The following is a 19,589-nucleotide window of genomic DNA, read 5'->3' on the forward strand; positions in this document are numbered from 1 at the left end:
TTACTGGGCAATAGAATTGCAATTACTCATTTATAAAGTTATTTGTATCTTGCATGACGTTTTTGTCCCTGTCCAAAAGATGGCAAGAATCATATTACAGGTTTACAACTCACTTGACCTTTGATCAGATAACAGAAAATGGTTCCACTACTGCAGTTATTGTAAATACATGATTCCTAAGTGTGGTGCGAGCTGGATTTTTAGTGCCTGTTTAACCACATGCCAGAGGGTGAATCAAGTGTCTGGCAGATGCTACAGGTCCTCCCTCCATGTACTCTTCAACCAAACTTGGGCTGTTGCAGATAAGACACTATTCCTCTTCAAAGTTCATGGGCGAAGGTCATTACAATTGTAAGATATTTCATGCACCTCTACCCCCAACATAGGTGCTCAGGTGTTCCTCATAACTGAAAGGAACCGGGAGGAAGTCCATAATTCCCATCTGTGGGACTCTGCCTCTTAAAAATACAATGAAGATGACTGAATTGGTTCTAGTAGGGTCTATACCGCAGTGATGTTCTAATTAGCCGACTTACAGAGGCATCATGAGAATTTATCAACTGCCAAAAGAATAAACATAAACCAGTGTGAAACACAACTAAGAAGACATTAAGAAATGTAATGTCAAGTCATTCATTTTTGATGAGGGAATGAAGAAACTCCTCCACCCACCACCACCACAAACCCACAATGTAAATGGTTTTAGACAAAAAATATAGATGCCATATGTAGTTTTAGAGCATGTGTTGGAGAATCATAAGAAATCTTAGAATCATAATCTATAATTGATGTGTAAAAAAGTTGAACTAATATTTACACCAGGTGAAATGTTTTACAATTTCCTTTGAAACAAGTAACTCTAGAAACAACATAAAACATGAAAGCTAAAATGCTTCTCTTAGATAAGAAATTAATCAAGTAATAGCTATAATTCCTCTTGCCCAAGTAAAAATCCGAAAGCAATCTTCACTTTACTAGGAAAGAGGTTACATTTGAGATGTATAAATCTGGAAACAATACTCACCTTGGTGCCCTGAGTTTGCTGATTGGCTATATTTTGTTGTGTTGAAACAGGCATCTCTAATGTTCTGGCTATGGAAGTGGAAGTGGGATCTGTACTCAGTTCGCTTTCTAGGGGAGCTGCGCGATCCAACACAATCTGCAGGCAGTTAAATATTATTAATTTTAGAGCATAACAGCAAAGGAACAAAACCCTGAAGAGGGACAGAAATGACAAAACAATAATAGCCAAACATTTATCTTCAATGTGGATATCTGTCACATCTGTTGCTGAAAATCTAGATATCATAATCATTGGAATTGCAGGACACTATTGCATCTTTTTCTTTTATAATGATGATGAGAATAAAGTACTTTCTTCTATGGTTAGGTGAGGGAAACACCTCATTTATCTGTACGTGGATATGCTGATATGCTATTCCATGCATCCCTCCAAAAGTATATTTCATGCAGATGACAAACCAGAACAAAATTTTGACAATTGATCATCTTATCTCTAGATGAAGATTTGAGATATGTCCTTGTACTTCATCAATATCTTTGGGATCTTTCTGAAGGGATAGGAAATCCATTACATGGACGCCCAAAATTGCAGAATAAAGGGGCGAATTTCAAAAATTATTCTTTTCCCTTCAACTGGGAATCAAATTCCCTATTTAGAAAATCATATTTTCAAGAATCATTCTTGAACCATAAACTAAACCAGATCTGAACCAAAATGAGGAGAGAGAGAGATAATACCTGATACAGAGAAATAATCTCTCTGAATGGAGGTGTTCACACCCAAGGTAGAAACCAAAATCTGCTCCCACTGAAGATGGCGCAGTGCAAGGTGGAGTAGAATCAGTAGTGTCCTTCCTAAGAACTTGATTCTTCCCAAGAATCACCGGGACGACTTGTGAATACAACTCCTACCAATCTTTTCTCCAAAAAGCTTGGAATCAAGATCCAATCTTGATTTCTCCCAAACAATGGAGATCGAACTGCTATATGCGGCGGCTGCAGGAAGGAGGTGGCTAGAGAGAATTTGCAGGGTGCAGAATTCTCTCCTCTGTGATCTCAGCTCTGAAGACTAGACTTGTGTCTGTTGGATATTGTGTCTAAAGGCTGCTGCCCCCTCTTCCTTTTATAGACTTAAAGGGATCAGCTCCTAATCCCATTAGGAGTTTCTAACCCAAATCATATCTAGACTAAAAAGCCCTTTAAGATAAGGGATAATCCTTATCTTATCTGCAGATTAGATCAGCCAGCTCCTAATCTAATTAGGAAGTTTCCAAATCTAAATCTCATTTAGATCTTGGACTTTCTGAGTGGATAGGGTGTGGGCCAATCCTATCAGCTGATCTTATCTCAGAATTCGCCCCTTAAAGACTAATCAAATTAGCCCAGTTCGAAATGGGCTTAAGGCCCATTTAGGGCTATGTATTCATTTAGCCTTCCAAACTGCTGCCCAGTTGGGCTTCCTTGTATGGCGTAGGACCCAAACATTGATCTACACAATATCCACATGGGTTCAGCCCAACCTTCGTTACAAGGCCTGGCCGAATACACTGTTATGTACAGTGCATCCCCTGAAACCCATCAGATTGGCTCTATGGGCCCAACACTTACCCTAAGTGGTCCCTGGGCCAAGCCACCTTGTAACACCCAGGGACTATGGGCAGATGCAAGATTAGCCCATCAGGTATTATCCTCAATGGCCTTACACTTACCTCTCAGCCCATAATGATCATACACTGCCCGACAAGAGAGGACCTCTCCCTCGGCTGCAAGGAACACTATTGCACTCTCTCATTTATGGATCCCGAAAATTAAAACCTTTTGCAAATCATTTCGAAACCATAATTTATATACTTTTATATCTTATATAAAATGTATTTTGCAAAACGAATCTCAACGATTGAAATCGGCTGCTCGCAGTCTTGGTTTCCATCAGTGAGAATGCATCCCCGATCATTACCTTTGTCCGACAAAGGGGCTGATCCTGTCACTACGATCACCCACTCAGATGAATTCTCAAACTGTCCCAACATACCCAGGTTTTGACCCCCACTAAGGATCTCACTGATTGGTACATCAAAGATAGCCCAATCTGACACCTAGTGTAGTATCATAATCGAGTCTAGGGGTCGGGTGTAACTTTCTAATTTTGCCCATCAATCTCCAAAGTCTAGGCAATACAGGAATTCTGGTCCAGTTCAAAGATTCAATTAATCCCACACTGTGTGTGCCTAGGGTCTCACTCTGGTAGCCGAGACAAGTCACCCCAACCGACTTGGATACACCACAGTGTCAGCCTTGTCAGGATAAGTCTCCCCAGACCGACCCACTGGCTGTAAACATTCTAAACTAACACGAGTCTCATTAAGTGTCCAATTTAAGGGTATTACACAAAAACATACCAAGGGAACATGGATCAAATATGCACTTTTATTCATTTACAATAAACTCATAAAGTACACCATTTTGATTGAAGCTAAGGGCATACAAAACTGTCAAAACGGATGTTCCAACTTCTAGAAGCTTGCTTAAGTCCATAAATGGATCTATTAAGTTTACATACCATGTTTTCCTGACCTGCAGCAATGAAGCCTTGCGGCTGCTGCATATAGATATCTTCAGTAAAATCTCCATTCAGGAATGCAGTTTTGACATCCATTTGCCAAATCTCATAATTATGGTATGCTGCTACAGCTAGCAGGATCCTAATGGATTTAAGCATGGCCACATGCGCAAAGGTTTCCTCATAATCGATGCCCTCTTTCTGAGTGTACCCTTTCGCCACCAGACGAGCCTTGAAGGTCTCAACCTTACCATCGGGGCCCTTCTTCCTCTTGTAAATCCATTTGCAACCGATTGCTTTTACCGCGGAGGGCTGATCTACTAGATTCCAGACTCCATTGGTCTCCATTGAGTCCATCTCTGCTCTCATGGCCTCCACACACTTCTGGGAATCTATGTCCAACATAGTTTCCGCGTAAGTCACGGGATCCTCCTCACTAATCAATGTTTCCACCAGGTAACTATCCTGGTCATAACCATAATGGACTGGTGGCCTAGATACCCGAGTGGATCTTCTAGGTTGGTCACTACCTAGAACTTGTGGGACATCTCCCACTGCTCCTGAGCTCTCCTCATCAAAACAATTTCCTGACGATGGGTGTCCAGGATATAACCGATCTCCAAAAACTTGGCATTTTGACTGCAGAACACTTTCTGCTCACTTGGGTCATAGAAAAGGTAACCTACAGAGCCTTTTGGGTAGCCTACAAATAGGCAACGGCTGGTCTTGGATTCCAACTTGTCTGCACTCGTTCTTTTAACGTGTGCTGGACAACCCCAAATCTTCAAATGTCTGACACTTGGTTTCTTTCCGGTCCAAAGTTCATATGGAATGTTTGGAACCGATTTGGTTGGAACTCGATTCAGCACGTAAATTGCAGTCTCTAATGCATAACCCCAAAAGGATGTGGGTAACTCTGAGTGTATGAGAAGTGACCGAACCATATCCAATAAGGTCATATTCCTCCTCTCTGAAACACCGTTAAGTTGTGGTGTAGCAAGATGAGCTAATTGTGATACAACCCCATTGTCCTTTAAGTAGTCCCTGAACTCGTCAGAGAGATACTCGCCACCTCGATCAGATCGAAGGGGCTTTAATTTCTCTCCCCAACTGTTTCTTGACCTCTTGTCTAAACTCTTTGAACTTTTCAAATGATTCAGACTTGTATCTCATTAGGTACACGTAACCATATCGTGAGAAATCATCCGTGAAGGTGATGAAATACACGTGTTGATTCCGTGTCCTAACACTCAGGGGACCACATACATCAGTATGTATTAGGTCAAATGTGCCTGCACATCTTTCAGGCTTACCGTTAAATGGCCGTTTCGTCATCTTGCCTTGCAGGCAAAGCTCACATGTGGGAAAATCTTCTACAGTTAGAAAATCCAAAGGACCATCATTTACCAACATTGTGATTCGGTCAACACCGATGTGGCCAAGTCGATAATGCCACAGGCACATGGGATTAACTATATCACAAGCTCTCTTCTTGGGGATTTCAGCCGACGTAGTTTCGGTTATGTTAGTTTCCAGAGAATGATGTAGAACATAGAGACCGTTCTCCAGTTCCCCGTATGCGATGAATCTGTTGTTTCTTTTAATAGTAGTCGTATTACTAAAGAAGACAGAATAATCATCTGCACACAGTTTTGAAACAGAAATCAAAATTCTTCTTAAGCTTTGTACATAAAAACAATTTTTGAGTACAATTTTTCCATCTCTAGAAATTAACTCCACGGTTCCTATTGTCATGGCTGCAACAGTTGCAGTAGTCCCCAAGTAGAGAGTGACTTCTCCTTCACTCAGCCTTCTGCTTACCTTGAACCCCTGTAGTGAGTTACACGCATGAGTTGAAGTCCTAGAGTCAATACACCAGGATGCAGAAGCTACCAATAAATTGGTTTCTATAACACAAGTTTCGAAATTACTTTTCTTGGATTCCAGGTAGGCAGGACAATTCCGTTTTCAGTGGCCGGTCTTCATGCAGAAGTGACAGGCATCCGATGCTTTGTCTTTATTCTGCCTTTTGCCCTTGGTGGCTTTTTTCTGAGGTTTCTTTGCCTTCATCTTTCTCTTGCCCGTTTTGCTAGTTTCAACAAGCATAGCTACAGGCTCATCCTTTTTAATCAGTTCTTTAGCTCTTTGCAACATATTGCTGAGCTCTTGCAAACTGACATTCAGCCTGTTCATGTTCTAATTCATGATGAACGGATTAAAGGAACGAGGCAAAGAATTAAGGATAGCATCTATCTGGGTTGCGAGGTCCAGCTCGGATCCAAGAGCCTCCAATTCGTTGATGTAACCCATCATCCGAAGACAATGGTCGTGAACTTGTTGGCCCTTGGACATTTGAGTGGTCATTAACTGCTGAAGACCTTTTGCCAAGTAGAACGATTCTGCTCTTCATACATCATCCTCAGACTATCCGATATGTCCTTGGCAAATTCGATCTGATCGAACTGCCTCTGTATTGGGTTGTCCAAAGAGGCGATGATGTAACACCGGGCTAAGGAGTTCTTTTCCTCCCAATCCTGATAGTCTCTCCTTCGGGCCTCAGAAACCCTGTCCCCCGATGCTCCGGGGCAGGATTCTTTGCCACTTTGTCCAGCTTTTCTGAAGCTAGGACCAGCATATGGTTCCTGTACCAGTCGGCGTAGTTTAGGCCCTTAAACTTATTGTCATCAAGAACCTTTGCAAAAGATCCATTTGCCATTTTTTTATAAAAGAGCAAACATCAGTCCACAACCTAATTTGATTCATGTTCATTTCATAGATATGGATTTTAATCTACGATCCATTTCCATTTTTCATCTTTGAGATTTTTCTCATTTCTTAGGAATGGAGACTACGGGTTGTCTCTGGAAATGTGGGAAATCACATAGGGTGCATGGAGCCAACTGTTTCAGCTGCATAATCCCACCACCTTTCTATGAAGGATCATATCCACTCATCATGAGTTTTCTCTTTGGCCTCTGTCAGACAAGGTTCAGAACCGTTTTCAGGTAAACATTTCTGTCCAGTGAGTGTTTTCCCATCATATTCGTGAACGCCAAGGTACCGTGAGAGAGTTCCCATTTTCTGGTGAAGCCCCTCCCACATCGGTCTATGACGCCCCTATCATCTTATGAAACACTCAGACAAGCCCAACAACAAATGGATAGCCCATTTTCTGGTGTGTCTCCTCATTATTGAATGACCCATCCTCATGCTAATGATGGAAGGCCTTTAGAGAGTTCATCATATGAATCTCCCTATCACATGCACTCATATTAGCTGGAGGGAACAAATAATTACGCCCTAGTTTGATTTAGGTCAAACCAAAGTGGCTCCCATTGACTTTCATAAAGTTAGATTTCGGTGGGCCTTAAATTGGCTATGTTCCACACGTAACCTCTTGATGAGGTGTGGGGCCCACCACTGAGGGAGGTCATCCAATGACCAAAAGGGACACCATGGCAATGATGTGCATTCAGCCATGGTGTGCGCAAGAGCCACTGTCGAATGAGCATGGGCCAAGTACTTATGGCCCATGTACACAGCACATCACACATCCATACATCTCATGTAGGGATAAATTAATCCAATCACTTAATTATCTGTTAGGCCTGTTGGAAGCCCGTTAAAAAAATCCATAATATTAACCGTTAATATTATCTAGGTATATGGGCTGAATTAGGGTTACCCAGTTCGGCCCATATAGCTTTATCCTTTAAAGTGGGATTTTAGTAGTTTTAACTATTTAAAACTAAGCCTTTACAGGCTGGGCCGAATTAACCATTTAATTAAATATCAAGCCTCAGGCCCATTAGTGGGAAAATTAGGGCTGACTTTCAGGCTTGATTAAACCCTAGATTTGGTCCAAACATTTTGAACCAATCTTGGTTCGAATGAGTCTAGGGTTTGATTTTTAATTAAATCCTTAATTCAAGAAAATAATCTGAAATTAAATAATTGATAAAAGAAAAACAAAAACAGTTAATCAGGGCTGTTCGCACACTCCATCCTGCAAAAAAGAGGTTAGATCACAGATTGTAGTTTCTCAAACTAAAAATCGCAGATAACGAATCTCCCATCTGCGAAATCTCCTTCTCTGCGCTGCCATCTTCGATCCAAAATTAAAATAAATAGAAATCCTATTTTTATTAATTATTACATCAGATCGAATGCCTATACATTGAGTCTAAAAGTAAAAAAAAATATTTACAGACCAAATGTAATAAATAAATTCAATAAACTGCAAATCTTGCAGTTCTCCCTTCGCAAACCAAGATTTCGATCTCCTCTTGTACGAACAACCCATAAATCAAGAAAATTATAAAGAACTATTCTAAATAATAATCGGATTTATTTAAAATTAATTTCAGATTATTTGCCCACCTGTTTTGGGAACAAATTTCCCAAAACCCATATCTGCGCAAATTGGGTAGAACGCCTTCTCCCTATTTGTGTAGGTTCAGATCTGAAACAGAATGGTTCAAGATTTGAACCATGGCTCTGATACCACTGAAGGGATAGGAAATCCATCACATGGACGCCCAAAATTCCGGAATAAAGGGGGCGAATTTCAAAAATTTCTTTTCCCTTCAACTGGGAATCGAATTCCCTATTTAGAAAATCATATTTTCAATGATCATTCTTGAACCATAAACTGAACCAGATCTAAACCAAAAGGAGAAGAGAGAGATAATACTTGATACAGAGAAATAATATCTCTCAATGGAGGTGTTCACGCCCAAGGTAGAAACCAAAATCTGCTCCCACTGAAGATGGCGCAGTGCAAGGTGGAGTAGAATCAGTAGTGTCCTTCCTAAGAACTTGATTCTTCCCAAGAATCACCTGGACGGCTTGTGAATACAACTCCTACCAATCTTTTCTCCAAAAAGCTTGGAATCAAGATCCAATCTTGATTTCTCCCAAGCAATGGAGATCGAACTGCTATATGCGGCGGCTGCAGGAAGGAGGCGGCTAGAGAGTAATTGCAGGGTGTAGAATTCTCTCTTCTGTGATCTCAGCTCTGAAGACAAGACTATCTGTTGCTGATGAGTGTGTTGGACGCCTAAAGGCTGTCGCCCCCTCTTCCTTTTATAGACTTAAAGGGATCAACTCCTAATCCCATTAGGAGTTGCTAACCCAAATCATATCTTGATTAGGAGTCCCTTTAAGATAAGGGATAATCCTTATCTTATCTGCAGATTAGATCAACCAGTTTCTAATCTAATTAGGAAGTTTCCAAATCTAAATCTCATTTAGATCTTGGACTCTCTGAGTGGATAGGGTGTGGGTCCAATCCTATCAGCTGATCTTATCTCAGAATTCTCCCCTTAAAGACTAATCAAATTAGCCCAGTTCGAAATGGGCTTAAGGCCCATTTAAGGCTATGTAGTCATTTAGCCTTCCAAACTACTGCCCAGTTGGGCTTCCTTGTATGGCATGGGCCCAAACATTGATCTACACATCAGCCACATGGGTTCAACCCAACCTTTGTTACAAGGCTTGGCCGAATACACTGTTATGGACAGTGCACCCCCTGAAACCCATCAGATGGGCTCTATGGGCCCAACACTTACCCTAAGTGGTCCCTGGGCCAAGCCACCTTGTAACACCTAGGGACTGTGGGCAGATGCAAAATTAGCCCATCACCTTGTAACACCCAAGGACTGTGGGCAGATGCAAGATTCATCAGGTATTATCCTCAATGGTCTGACACTTAACCTCTCAACCGATAATGATCATACACTACCCGACAAGAGAGGACCTCTCCCTCGGCTGCAAGGAACACTGTTGCACTCTTTCCATCAGTGAGAGTGCATTCCTGATCATTACCTTTGTTTGACAAAGGGGCTGATCCTATCACTACGATCACCCACTCAGATGAATTCTCAAACTATCCCAGCATACCCAGGTTTTGACCCCCGCTAAGGATCTCACTGATTGGTATATCAAAGACAGCCCAATACGACACCTAGTGCAGTAACATAATCGAGTCTAGGGGTCGGGTGTAACTTTCTAGTTTTGCCCATCAATCTCCAGGGTCTAGGGCAATACTGGAATTCTGGTCCAGTTCAAAGATTCAATTAATCCCACACTGTGTGTGCCTAGGGTCTCACCCTGTAGCTGAGACAAGCCACCCCAACCGACTTGGTGGCACCACAGTGTCAGCCTTGTCAGGATAGGTCTCCCCAGACCGACCCACTGGCTGTGAACATTCTAAACTAACACGAGTCTCATTAAGTGTCCAGTTTAAGGGTATTACATAGAAACATACCAAGGGAACATGAATCAAATATACACTTTTATTCATTTACAATAAACTCATAAAGTACATCATTTTGATTGAAGCTAAGGGCATGCAAAACTGTCTAACACTTTCTGTGGTTGATAAGAGTTTTGGCTCATGAAAGGAAGCAAGGCCAATTTTTTTAGGAAAGAGTTGTGAGGAGAACCAGTTTATGGGGAGCCCAGACCAACTTATTATCTGATAGTATTCCATTTTATCTGATTTTGAGAGGCAGAATTTCTCAAAATTTTGTATTGGGAGAAAATTATTTTTTGAAAACCTTGGGAGGACTAACAAGAAATTCCAAATAAAGGGATTTTTATAGAATGGGACATGAATGGACAATGTAGGGAAAAGGAGTGCAGGATACGATATGGTACTAGAATATCTGGGTTTGGGGAGATGAATAAAAAAGGAAATACAATTTTAGAATTTGTAATAGCTTACACAAAGGTAAATAGATATCAAAAAAAGGATGAACATATAATAACATTTGAAAGGGGATCAAACATATAGATTTTTACCTTACTAGGAGAACAGAAAGAATGATGTAAGGACTGCAATGTTATCCCAAGGGATAGCTTAACCACACAATATGACTTAACACTGGTAGATGTGCACATTAAGAAATGGAAGAAAAACATAGAAGAAAATAGGTGGCCTAGAGATCATGATATATCAATAGAAATGGTTAATTTTATAAGGAATAGTAAAGGATCTTTTAGGAGAATTAAAGGAAAATGGCAAAATGCTAAAGAAACTTGATAGTGGAATGAAGATTCCATGAGAAAATCCCCCAAAAAAAATCTTCGTTATATGAAAATGAAACATAAATGAAAATTCTCTAGAGATCATGTACAATCTAAAATTTGTATACTCTTATAAATCCTAAAAGAGTAATTAGGATTTTTCATGAGAAAATCCAAAAAAAAAGTCTTCATTATATGAGGCTGAAACTTAAATGAAAAGTCTCTATAAATCATGTACAATCTCTAGGTCTATACCACCCAAACTTAAAGCACTATGTTGGGAGGTTTTTCGTGTGTGTGTTTCCTTTGTTTTGCAAATGGAGAATCCTTACCGCATTTACTAATCTTTTGTCCTGTTGTGCTTTATGTTTGGGAGTTATTTTGCTCTCTTTGGGTGCAGGTGGATAACTCCACAAGATGTGGTTAGTCTCTTCAGCCCAAATTTCCCAAGGCAAACAACAAAGAGATGAAGAGTTATATGGAAAACAATAAGGGCAGCTGTAGTGTGGACTATCTAGGAGGATAGGAATGCAAGGATCTTCAATGAAAAGCATAGGTCAAAGGAAGAAATTGTGGAAATTATAAAAGTAAAAGTGGCACATTGGGTAAAAACACTTGATCTATTTCACAACTTGAAAATAAATTTTGAGAAAAGTTATGTGGTGGCGCTAAATGTGGAGGAAAGGAGTTAGAGTCAATTGTTTCATGCTTAGAGTGTCCTATTTCTGCTTGGCCCTTTACCTATTTAAGACTCCCCCTAGGTGTAAATCCAAAGGAAATAGATCAACCACCCTCAGATCCACCACTAGAGTCTTTGCCATTGACAGATCCACCAACCTCAGATCTTGATCTTCTTGTTGCTTTTCATAAGGATAAGCATGTTTGCATAGATTACCCCCTTTCTTGGTATGTTTCCTTTGCTCACTTATCTCCTTCACATCAATGGTTTATTTTCCTTTTATCCTCTGTTTCCCTACCATTTTCTATATAAGAAGCCTTCTCATCTCATGACTAGAAGAAAATGATGGATGAAAGTTTTCATGCTCTCCAAGCCAAATAATACTTGGCATCTCACTTCCTTACCACCTAGGAAGCAGGCCATTGTTTGTCGATGGGTCTATATAGTTAAACATCGTCAAGATGGGAGCGTTGAGTGGTTCAAAGCTCGATTTGTTGATCATCTCTTTAGTTGCCCACTTTGATTGGCCCTTGTTTCAACTTGATGTCAAAAATGCTTTCCTCCAAGGTTATTTTCAAGTAGAGGTGTATATGAAGCAACCTTTTGGGTATATTGCTTAGGGGAGTCAAGGAATGTGTTTCAATTGAGGAAGGCTATCAATGGGCTGAAGTAATCACAGTAGAAATCTGCTGAATTAAAAAATAAGAAAGAAAGTAGTTTCTCGAAGAGAGAAGGAGAAGAGAAGAAGAGAAGTTTAAAGAAAAGAGAGCAATAATCTAGCCGCCCCCTTCACTTATTATTTATACTAAAATAATAGAATAGTACAAAGACAACTATGCCCTTATAGGGCGGCAAAACATAAAACAACATATATAACACTCTAAAAACATAATAAAATTTGGACTCACATAACTACTGTGGTCCCCACCTCCTATCTAACAACTAACATAAAACATCTACTCAGAAAAACATCATAAAACTAATTAATCTTCAACACTCCCCCTCAAAAAAAAGTAACGGAATCCTCCCACGGAAGGGATTTGATATGGCCCCCATACATCAGTGTGAACAATATTAAAAATAGAAGTACTTCTTTTATTACTTGGTTTAAAAGGTTGTCTACAATGCTTTCTGATGAACCTACAATTTATCTATATTTTATGAGGTTTTTGCATGAAATTTTATGCCGGTTTAATTAGATTTTGCCCTATTTTAGCTTGATTGCAAGAAAGATTTCAGGGGCAGCCAAATCAAGAAAAAGAAGGCAAAAGCAAAAAAAGAATGCCCAAAATTTATCAAGTTCAGCCCAGCCCAGCCATGAGAGCAAGGGAGTTTCATTCAACCCAAGTAGTGCAAGCTAACTCTTTGGAAAACCCAAGGGAAGAAGCCTAGCAATAAGGAAATTTCGGCCCAGCCCATTTTTAGCCCAAAGAACAGCCTAGAGTGTAGCCTACATGAGCTCAAAAGCAAGCTAAGTTGCAGCCCAAATAGCAGCCCAAAAGGAGCTAGGGGCAGCAACTCCTAGAAGTTTCTTAAAGAGGAGGGAGCACTCTAGAAGGTTCATGAGGGGTGTAATACACCCAATTCTAGAGACTTCAAGAAGGGGCAAGAGCCCCTTTAAAAAATTATACAAGGAGGCCTCTAGGAGGGGGGAGAGGTGTTCAATTGCTTGAGAGGAAGGCTCTCCCACTCTTAGAGGTTCGGCCACCTTGAGAGAAGAAAAGAAAAGAAGGTTAGGCGCAAGGAAGAAGAAGAAGGGCTGAAGGAAGTTCAAGACAAGCAAGCTAGAAGAGAATGTGAGTTCAAAATTGGGGGTTTGTGATTCAAAGATCATTTATAATAACTCAATTGTAGTTTCATTCTCCTTTAATTTGAATTTTGTTTCTTTGTTATATTTTCTTTCTTTCTCCTTCTTCCATTCTTCCTTGATGTATTTCAACTTGTAAAATTCCAGTTCAGCAATCTAATTCTTTTTTATTCATCCGAATGGTCATGAATTGTACTTGGAGTTTCTTGAATAAGGGTGTTTTTGTAGATTAATTCGGCCAATTAACCTTCAAAACTCATATCTGAATTCTCAGATCTGAGATTGCAAGATCTGAATTGCTTGAAAGTGAATTCAGATTTACAATTTTTAGATTGGCCGAATGGATCTAAAGCTTGGAATTCCTAGAGTGCTTGAGAGAGACTCTAAGAATTCAGATCTACTATTCAAGAACTGAATTGGATGTAAGATTGGAGATAACTTGCACAATTCAGTTGATGATCAATTCAGTTTTGAATTGATGCCTTAGAAGTATTTGAAGAAATGCATGCATGGGGATTAGATTCTTGTTAGAGATAGAAGAGTTGTCACTGATGCATAGGATGAACATGTGTTGTTCATGACCTTAGGGTTTCACCAAACCAAGGCTCAATTACGATTTATTCGAATGATCCAAATTGATAGATTGCTGAATTCTGATATTGAAGTTTACTGCTTACTCTTCTAACCTGATTTGAAGGCAATTGGACCAATGATTTAGATAGATTTTATTTTAGAATTTTTAGCTTTCATTAAAGTTTTGATTTATTTGTTAATCAGATAAGAAGTACTCAATTTAGTATTGATACTTGTTTCCTAAATCCTCGTGGGAACGATACTTCACTCACTACTTTATTACTTGAACGGCTAGTGCATTTGCTAGTGTCACAATGAGCCACACATCAAGTTTTTGGAGCCGTTGCCGGGGATTTAGGGAAGCAATATAAGAAAACATTGGGCATTCTTAATCTGGTCTCAGTCATCATTGCATTCATAGAATGTTTTAATTACTTTGTTTTACATTTTAGCCTTGAATGCAACAACTGTACTGGTTTAATTATGTTTCTTCTTTCTTCAGTAGATTACTTCATTTCCTTGTTTTAGTTTCATTTTAATAAAAATAGATTTCATTTCCTTTCAAGAAGAATTTCCGGATGAGCAGCTGTACTCAATACAGAAATACTCATATCCTTGGTATGCTGATTTTGCTAATTATCTAGCTGCACAAGTCCTTCCTCATAACCTTTCATATCAATAGAAAAAGAAATTCCTTTCTGATGTAAAATACTATCTGTGGGAGGAACCCTTTTTGTATAAATTGTGTGCAGATCAGATCATAAGGAGATGTGTCCCTGAGGAGGAGATGGAGTCGGTACTCCAATTTTGCCACGATAAAGAAGCAGGAGGTCATTTTGGAGCTAGTCGCACTGCAGCCAAGGTTTTGCAATCAGGTTTTTATTGGCCCACACTTTTCAAAGATGCCCATAGGTATGTGTCCACATGTGACAAATGCCAAAGATCGGGAAACATTTCCCGACGGAATGAAATGCCCATTTCCAATATTTTGATATGTGAAATCTTTGATGTTTGGGGTATAGATTTCATGGGACCTTTCCCGAATTCTTTTGGAAATAAGTACATCCTCGTTGCAGTTGACTATGTATCCAAATGGGTAGAAGCCATGGCTTTACCCACAAATGACTCAAGAAGGGTGGTACACTTCCTAAAGAAGTTATTCTCCAGATTTGGCACTCCGCGAGATATAATTAATGATAGGGGAACTCATTTCTGCAATAGCCAATTTGAAAGGTTAATACAGAAATATGGAATTACACATAAATTAACTACCCCTTATCACCCTCAAACTAGTGGCCCAATGGAATTGGCTAATAAGGAACTCAAAAGAATTCTGAAAAAGACCGTAGCATCTGCCAGAAAAGATTGGTCCATCAAATTAGATGATGCATTATGAGCATACAGAACTGCATTTAAGACACCCATTGGCATGTCCCCCTACAGATTGGTCTTTGGTAAAGCATGCCATTTACCAGTTGAATTAGAACACAAGGCCTATTGGGCTCTTAAATTCTTAAATTTTGACATTCAGGCCACAGGGGCTAAAAGGCGGTTGCAATTGAATGAATTGGATGAATTCAGACTTGCCGCCTATGAGAATGCCAAAGTTTATAAAGAACGAATAAAAAACTGGCATGATAAGAACTTGCTGAGAGGGGACTTTTATGTAGGCCAACATGTATTGTTATATAATTCCCGTCTCCGCTTGTTAAAAGGTAAGCTGAGATCCAGGTGGTTTGGACCCTTTACCATTTCACAGGTTTTTCCCCATGGGGCTATAGAACTCACCCACCCGGTTCAGGGCACATTTAAAGTAAATGGTCAGCGCCTGAAACCATATTTAATGGGCGGTACTGTACCCCCTCCATCCACTGTTTATCTTGATAACTAATAATCTTTTATGCTTGCTCATGAACAGATTAAAACATCTTTTTGTCATTTATCTTTTTAGAATATTAGTTAGTAAAATAAAGTTCTTTTTCTCAAAATTCCAATTCTTTAAGGACTCAGTTCATCCATTTCTTTTCTTCAGTTTGCTCTAGCAAATGTGATTCCCTAACACTACGAACATTGAGGACAATGTTCATATTAAGTGTGGGGGAGTGAGCCCGAGGCTAGGGTATGGGGGCTGAAACCATGCACCTCATTCACCCCAACACACATATGCAGGCAATGACATAACCAGAAAAAAAAAAAGACTGGAACTCTTCAAGTTCATTACTATCTATTTGATGATTTTTAAGAAGGATTTCAATGAGTTGAGGGAGACCAATGTATTTGCTAAGTTTTTATTCTTGCAAATGACCCAACTTAGTATATGCATGAGAAAAAGGGGAGTTGAATATGTCTTTCAGCATGACTAGCCCTAACTGTTAGACAGTTTTGTATGCCCTTAGCTTCAATCAAAATTGATGTACTTTATGAGTTTATTGTAAATGAATAAAAGTGCATATTTGATTCATGTTCCCTTGGTATGTTTCTGTGTAATACCCTTAAACTGGACACTTATTGAGACTCGTGTTAGTTTAGAAAGTTCACAGCTAGTGGGTCGGTCTGGGGAGACCTATCCTGACAAGGCAGACACTGTGGTGCCATCAAGTCGGTTGAGGTGGCTTGTCTCAGCTACCGGGGTGAGACCCCAGGCACATACAGTGTGGGATTAATTGAATCTTTGAACTGGACCAGATTTCCAGTATTGCCCTGGACCTTGGAGATTGATGGGCAAAACTGGAAAGTTACACCCGACCCCTAGACTCGATTATGATACTGCACTAGGTGTCGGATCGGTCTGTCTTTGATGTACCAATCAGTGAGATCCTTAGCGGGGGTCAAAACCTGGGTATGTTGGGACAATCCGAGAATTCATCTGAGTGGGTGATCATAGTGACAGGATCAGCCCCTATGTCGGACAAAGGTAATGATCGGGGATGCGCTCTCACTGTTGGAAACCAAGACTGCCGACAGCCGATTTCAACCGTTGAGATTTGTTTTGCAAAGTATATTTTATATGAGATATAAAAGTAAATATATTATGGTTTCTAAAATGTTTGCAAAAGGTTTTAATTCCTGGGATCCATATAAGTGGAGAGTGCAACACTGTTCCTTGCAGCCGAGGGAGAGGTCCTCTCTTGTCGGGCAGTGTATGATCATTATGGGCAGAGAGGTTAAGTGTAAGACCATTGAGAATAATACCTGATGGGCTAATCTTGCATCTGCCTACAGTCCCTGGGTGTTACAAGGTGGCTTGGCCCAGGGACCACTTAGGGTAAGTGTTGGGCCCATAGAGCCCATTTGATGGGTTTCAGGGGGTGCACTGTCTTTAACAGTGTATTCGACCAGGCCTTGTAACAAAGGCTGGGCCGAACCCATGTGGCTAATGTGTAGATCAATGCTTGGGTCCCACGCCATACAAGGAAGCCCAACTGGGCAGCAATTAGGAAGGTTGAGTGAGCACATAAGCTTAATGGGCCTGAAGCCCATTTCGAACTGGGCTATTTATTTAGTTAATTAAAAGGGGCGAATTCTGAGATGGATTAGCAAATAGGATAGGGTCTTAATCCTATCCACTCAGAGAGTCCAGATCTGAATGTGATTCAGATCTAGAAACCTCGTAATGGGATTAGGATAACACTAATCTAATCTGCAGATAAGATAAGGGTTTATCCTTATCACTAGAAGAGAAGGCTGATCCAAATATGATTTGGATAAGCACCTCCTAATGGGATTAGGAGCTGATATTTTAAGTTAACAAAAAGGAGGGGGTGGCAGCCTTGAGAGAGACCAACAAGAAACACATCAGATCCTCTTTAGTGCTGAAATCAAGAAGAGAGAATTCTGCAGCCTGCGAATACTCTCTTGCCGCCTCCCTGCTCTTGTCGCCCTGTTTGCCAATTCGATCTCCAGCTGTGGGAGAAGTCAAGATTGGATCTTGACATCAGTTCTTTGAGAAAGGATTGAAAAGAAAGCTGTGCTCACGTTCCATTCTACTGTTTCTTGCGAAGGACAGAGTTCTTGGGGAATAACACTGCTGATTCTGCTCCATCCTGCACTGCGCCATCTTCAGTGGGAGTAGTCTTTGGATCCTTCCTTGGGCGTGAACACCTTTGTTGGGAGATATTACTTCTCCGTATCAGGTATTATTCTCTCCCATTCCTTTTGATTCAGATCTGGTTCAGTTTAAGGTTCAAGATTTATCTTTGAAAATATTATTTTCTAAATAGGGAATGTGATTCCCAGTTGAAGGGAGAGAAAAATTTTTGAAATTCGCCCCTTATTCCGCAATCTTTGGGCATCCATGTGATGGATCTCTCATCCCTTTCACTAACTACCTTCATGTGTATGAAAGCACTTGATTTCATGGTTAATGGTCAAGAGAGCTAGTGCACATCTGAAGTGCTGATTCTTGAGGTTCAAAGAAGGACAAAAGCCCAAATTGATTCCGCTATTTTGAGCTGAATAGTAAAACTAACAACTCAAAACATGAGTTTTTTGTATCTACCTCAAGCATGTGAACAGTGTGAGATGGAGCATAAAATGCACTCACACCGAAAAAAAAAAGTGTGTGAGATGGAGCATAAAATGCACTCACACAGAAAAAAAAAAGAAAAGGGTGAGATGGAGCATAAAATGCACTCACCCCTAGAAATAAGTAATGATGGTGACAGTTGAGGTCCAAGAGGGCATACTTAGTTGAACTCTCATTAGGATAAAGTTACAGATGTGAAACTTAGTGTAATTTGATTATTAACTTTGACAATTAAGGAGCTTAATTATATATTGATTGGGAGTGAAGGCTGGGCTTTAATGAAATTCGTATTCTCCTTTCCTTGGATCTTATACATATGTTAAATGGTAATTTACAAGAATAAGAGTTGAGCACTTACAACAGTTCCCCGACTACTCAATGCATTTCTATCTTAAAAAGTTCACCAGGTAAATAGTGAGAATAGAAGGGGGGAATGTTCAGTTTATGGCTGATATCTTTGCTTGAGGACAAGCAAAAGCTTAAGTGTGGGGGTATTTGATGAACCTACAATTTATCTATATTTTATGAGGTTTTTGCATGAAATTCGTATTCTCCTTTCCTTGGATCTTATACATATGTTAAATGGTAATTTACAAGAATAAGAGTTGAGCACTTACAACAGTTCCCCGACTACTCAATGCATTTCTATCTTAAAAAGTTCACCAGGTAAATAGTGAGAATAGAAGGGGGGAATGTTCAGTTTATGGCTGATATCTTTGCTTGAGGACAAGCAAAAGCTTAAGTGTGGGGGTATTTGATGAACCTACAATTTATCTATATTTTAGGACATTTAAGGATGGATTATATTTGTAACAAGCTGATATATATACTCCAGCTTGAGAGGGAATGTTAGATTAGTTGATAGGGGCATAATTGTCTTCTCCCTTGTTATTTTCCTCTCTTATATCTGTTGTAACTTATCTAGGGGCAGTATTGTAACTTCAGTAATCAATATAACGTTAATACAAGTTGGGTCGACACTGAGGAGAGTTGGTTCGACTTCTCCTTGCTTGCCTTCCCTCTTTTCTTCTATTCCTCTTCTCTATCTTTCCTCTACTTACTTTCTTTTGCTTTTCCTCTTTTTTCTTTTATTTTCTCTCTTTACTAAAGTTGGAACATATATCTATATCTATATGTGTGTGTGTCATCATCATCATCTGCCATACCATTGTTAAGTTTGGCGATTAAATCATTCCTTATTACTTTTATCCATGTCCATTTGGTCTACCCCTTGTCTTTGTAGCCCCTTCAACTTGTAACAAATCACTTCTTACCGGTGTTGTTGATGGTCTTCTATGCACACGATCAATCCATCTTAGTCTACTTTCTCTCATTTTATCAACTATTGGAGTTATTCCTTTGTTCCTAAGAATGACTTCATTTCCGATCCTAT

General features: G+C 39.8%; 1 protein-coding gene across 6 annotated transcripts in view; it reads right to left on the reverse strand.

Moving 5' to 3' along the window:
• The window catches only part of LOC148852860 (uncharacterized), a 102,917-nt gene continuing 83,328 nt past the window's right edge, over nucleotides 1–19,589 (reverse strand). For all 6 annotated transcript variants that reach the window (XM_088947218.1, XM_088947219.1, XM_088947222.1 and 3 more), the window contains exons 14-15: nucleotides 1,025–1,159; nucleotides 1–560 (exon numbers count right to left, since the gene is read on the reverse strand). In XM_088947218.1, the coding sequence (XP_088803344.1) occupies nucleotides 492–560; nucleotides 1,025–1,159 (204 nt within the window). In that variant the 3' untranslated portion in view covers nucleotides 1–491. The remainder of the gene's footprint in view (nucleotides 561–1,024; nucleotides 1,160–19,589) is intronic.

The sequence above is a fragment of the Nelumbo lutea genome, chromosome 5 (genome assembly GCF_056320005.1).
Source record: "Nelumbo lutea isolate HS-2025 chromosome 5, American lotus-T2T, whole genome shotgun sequence".
In the NCBI taxonomy this organism is placed as follows: Eukaryota; Viridiplantae; Streptophyta; class Magnoliopsida; order Proteales; family Nelumbonaceae; genus Nelumbo; species Nelumbo lutea.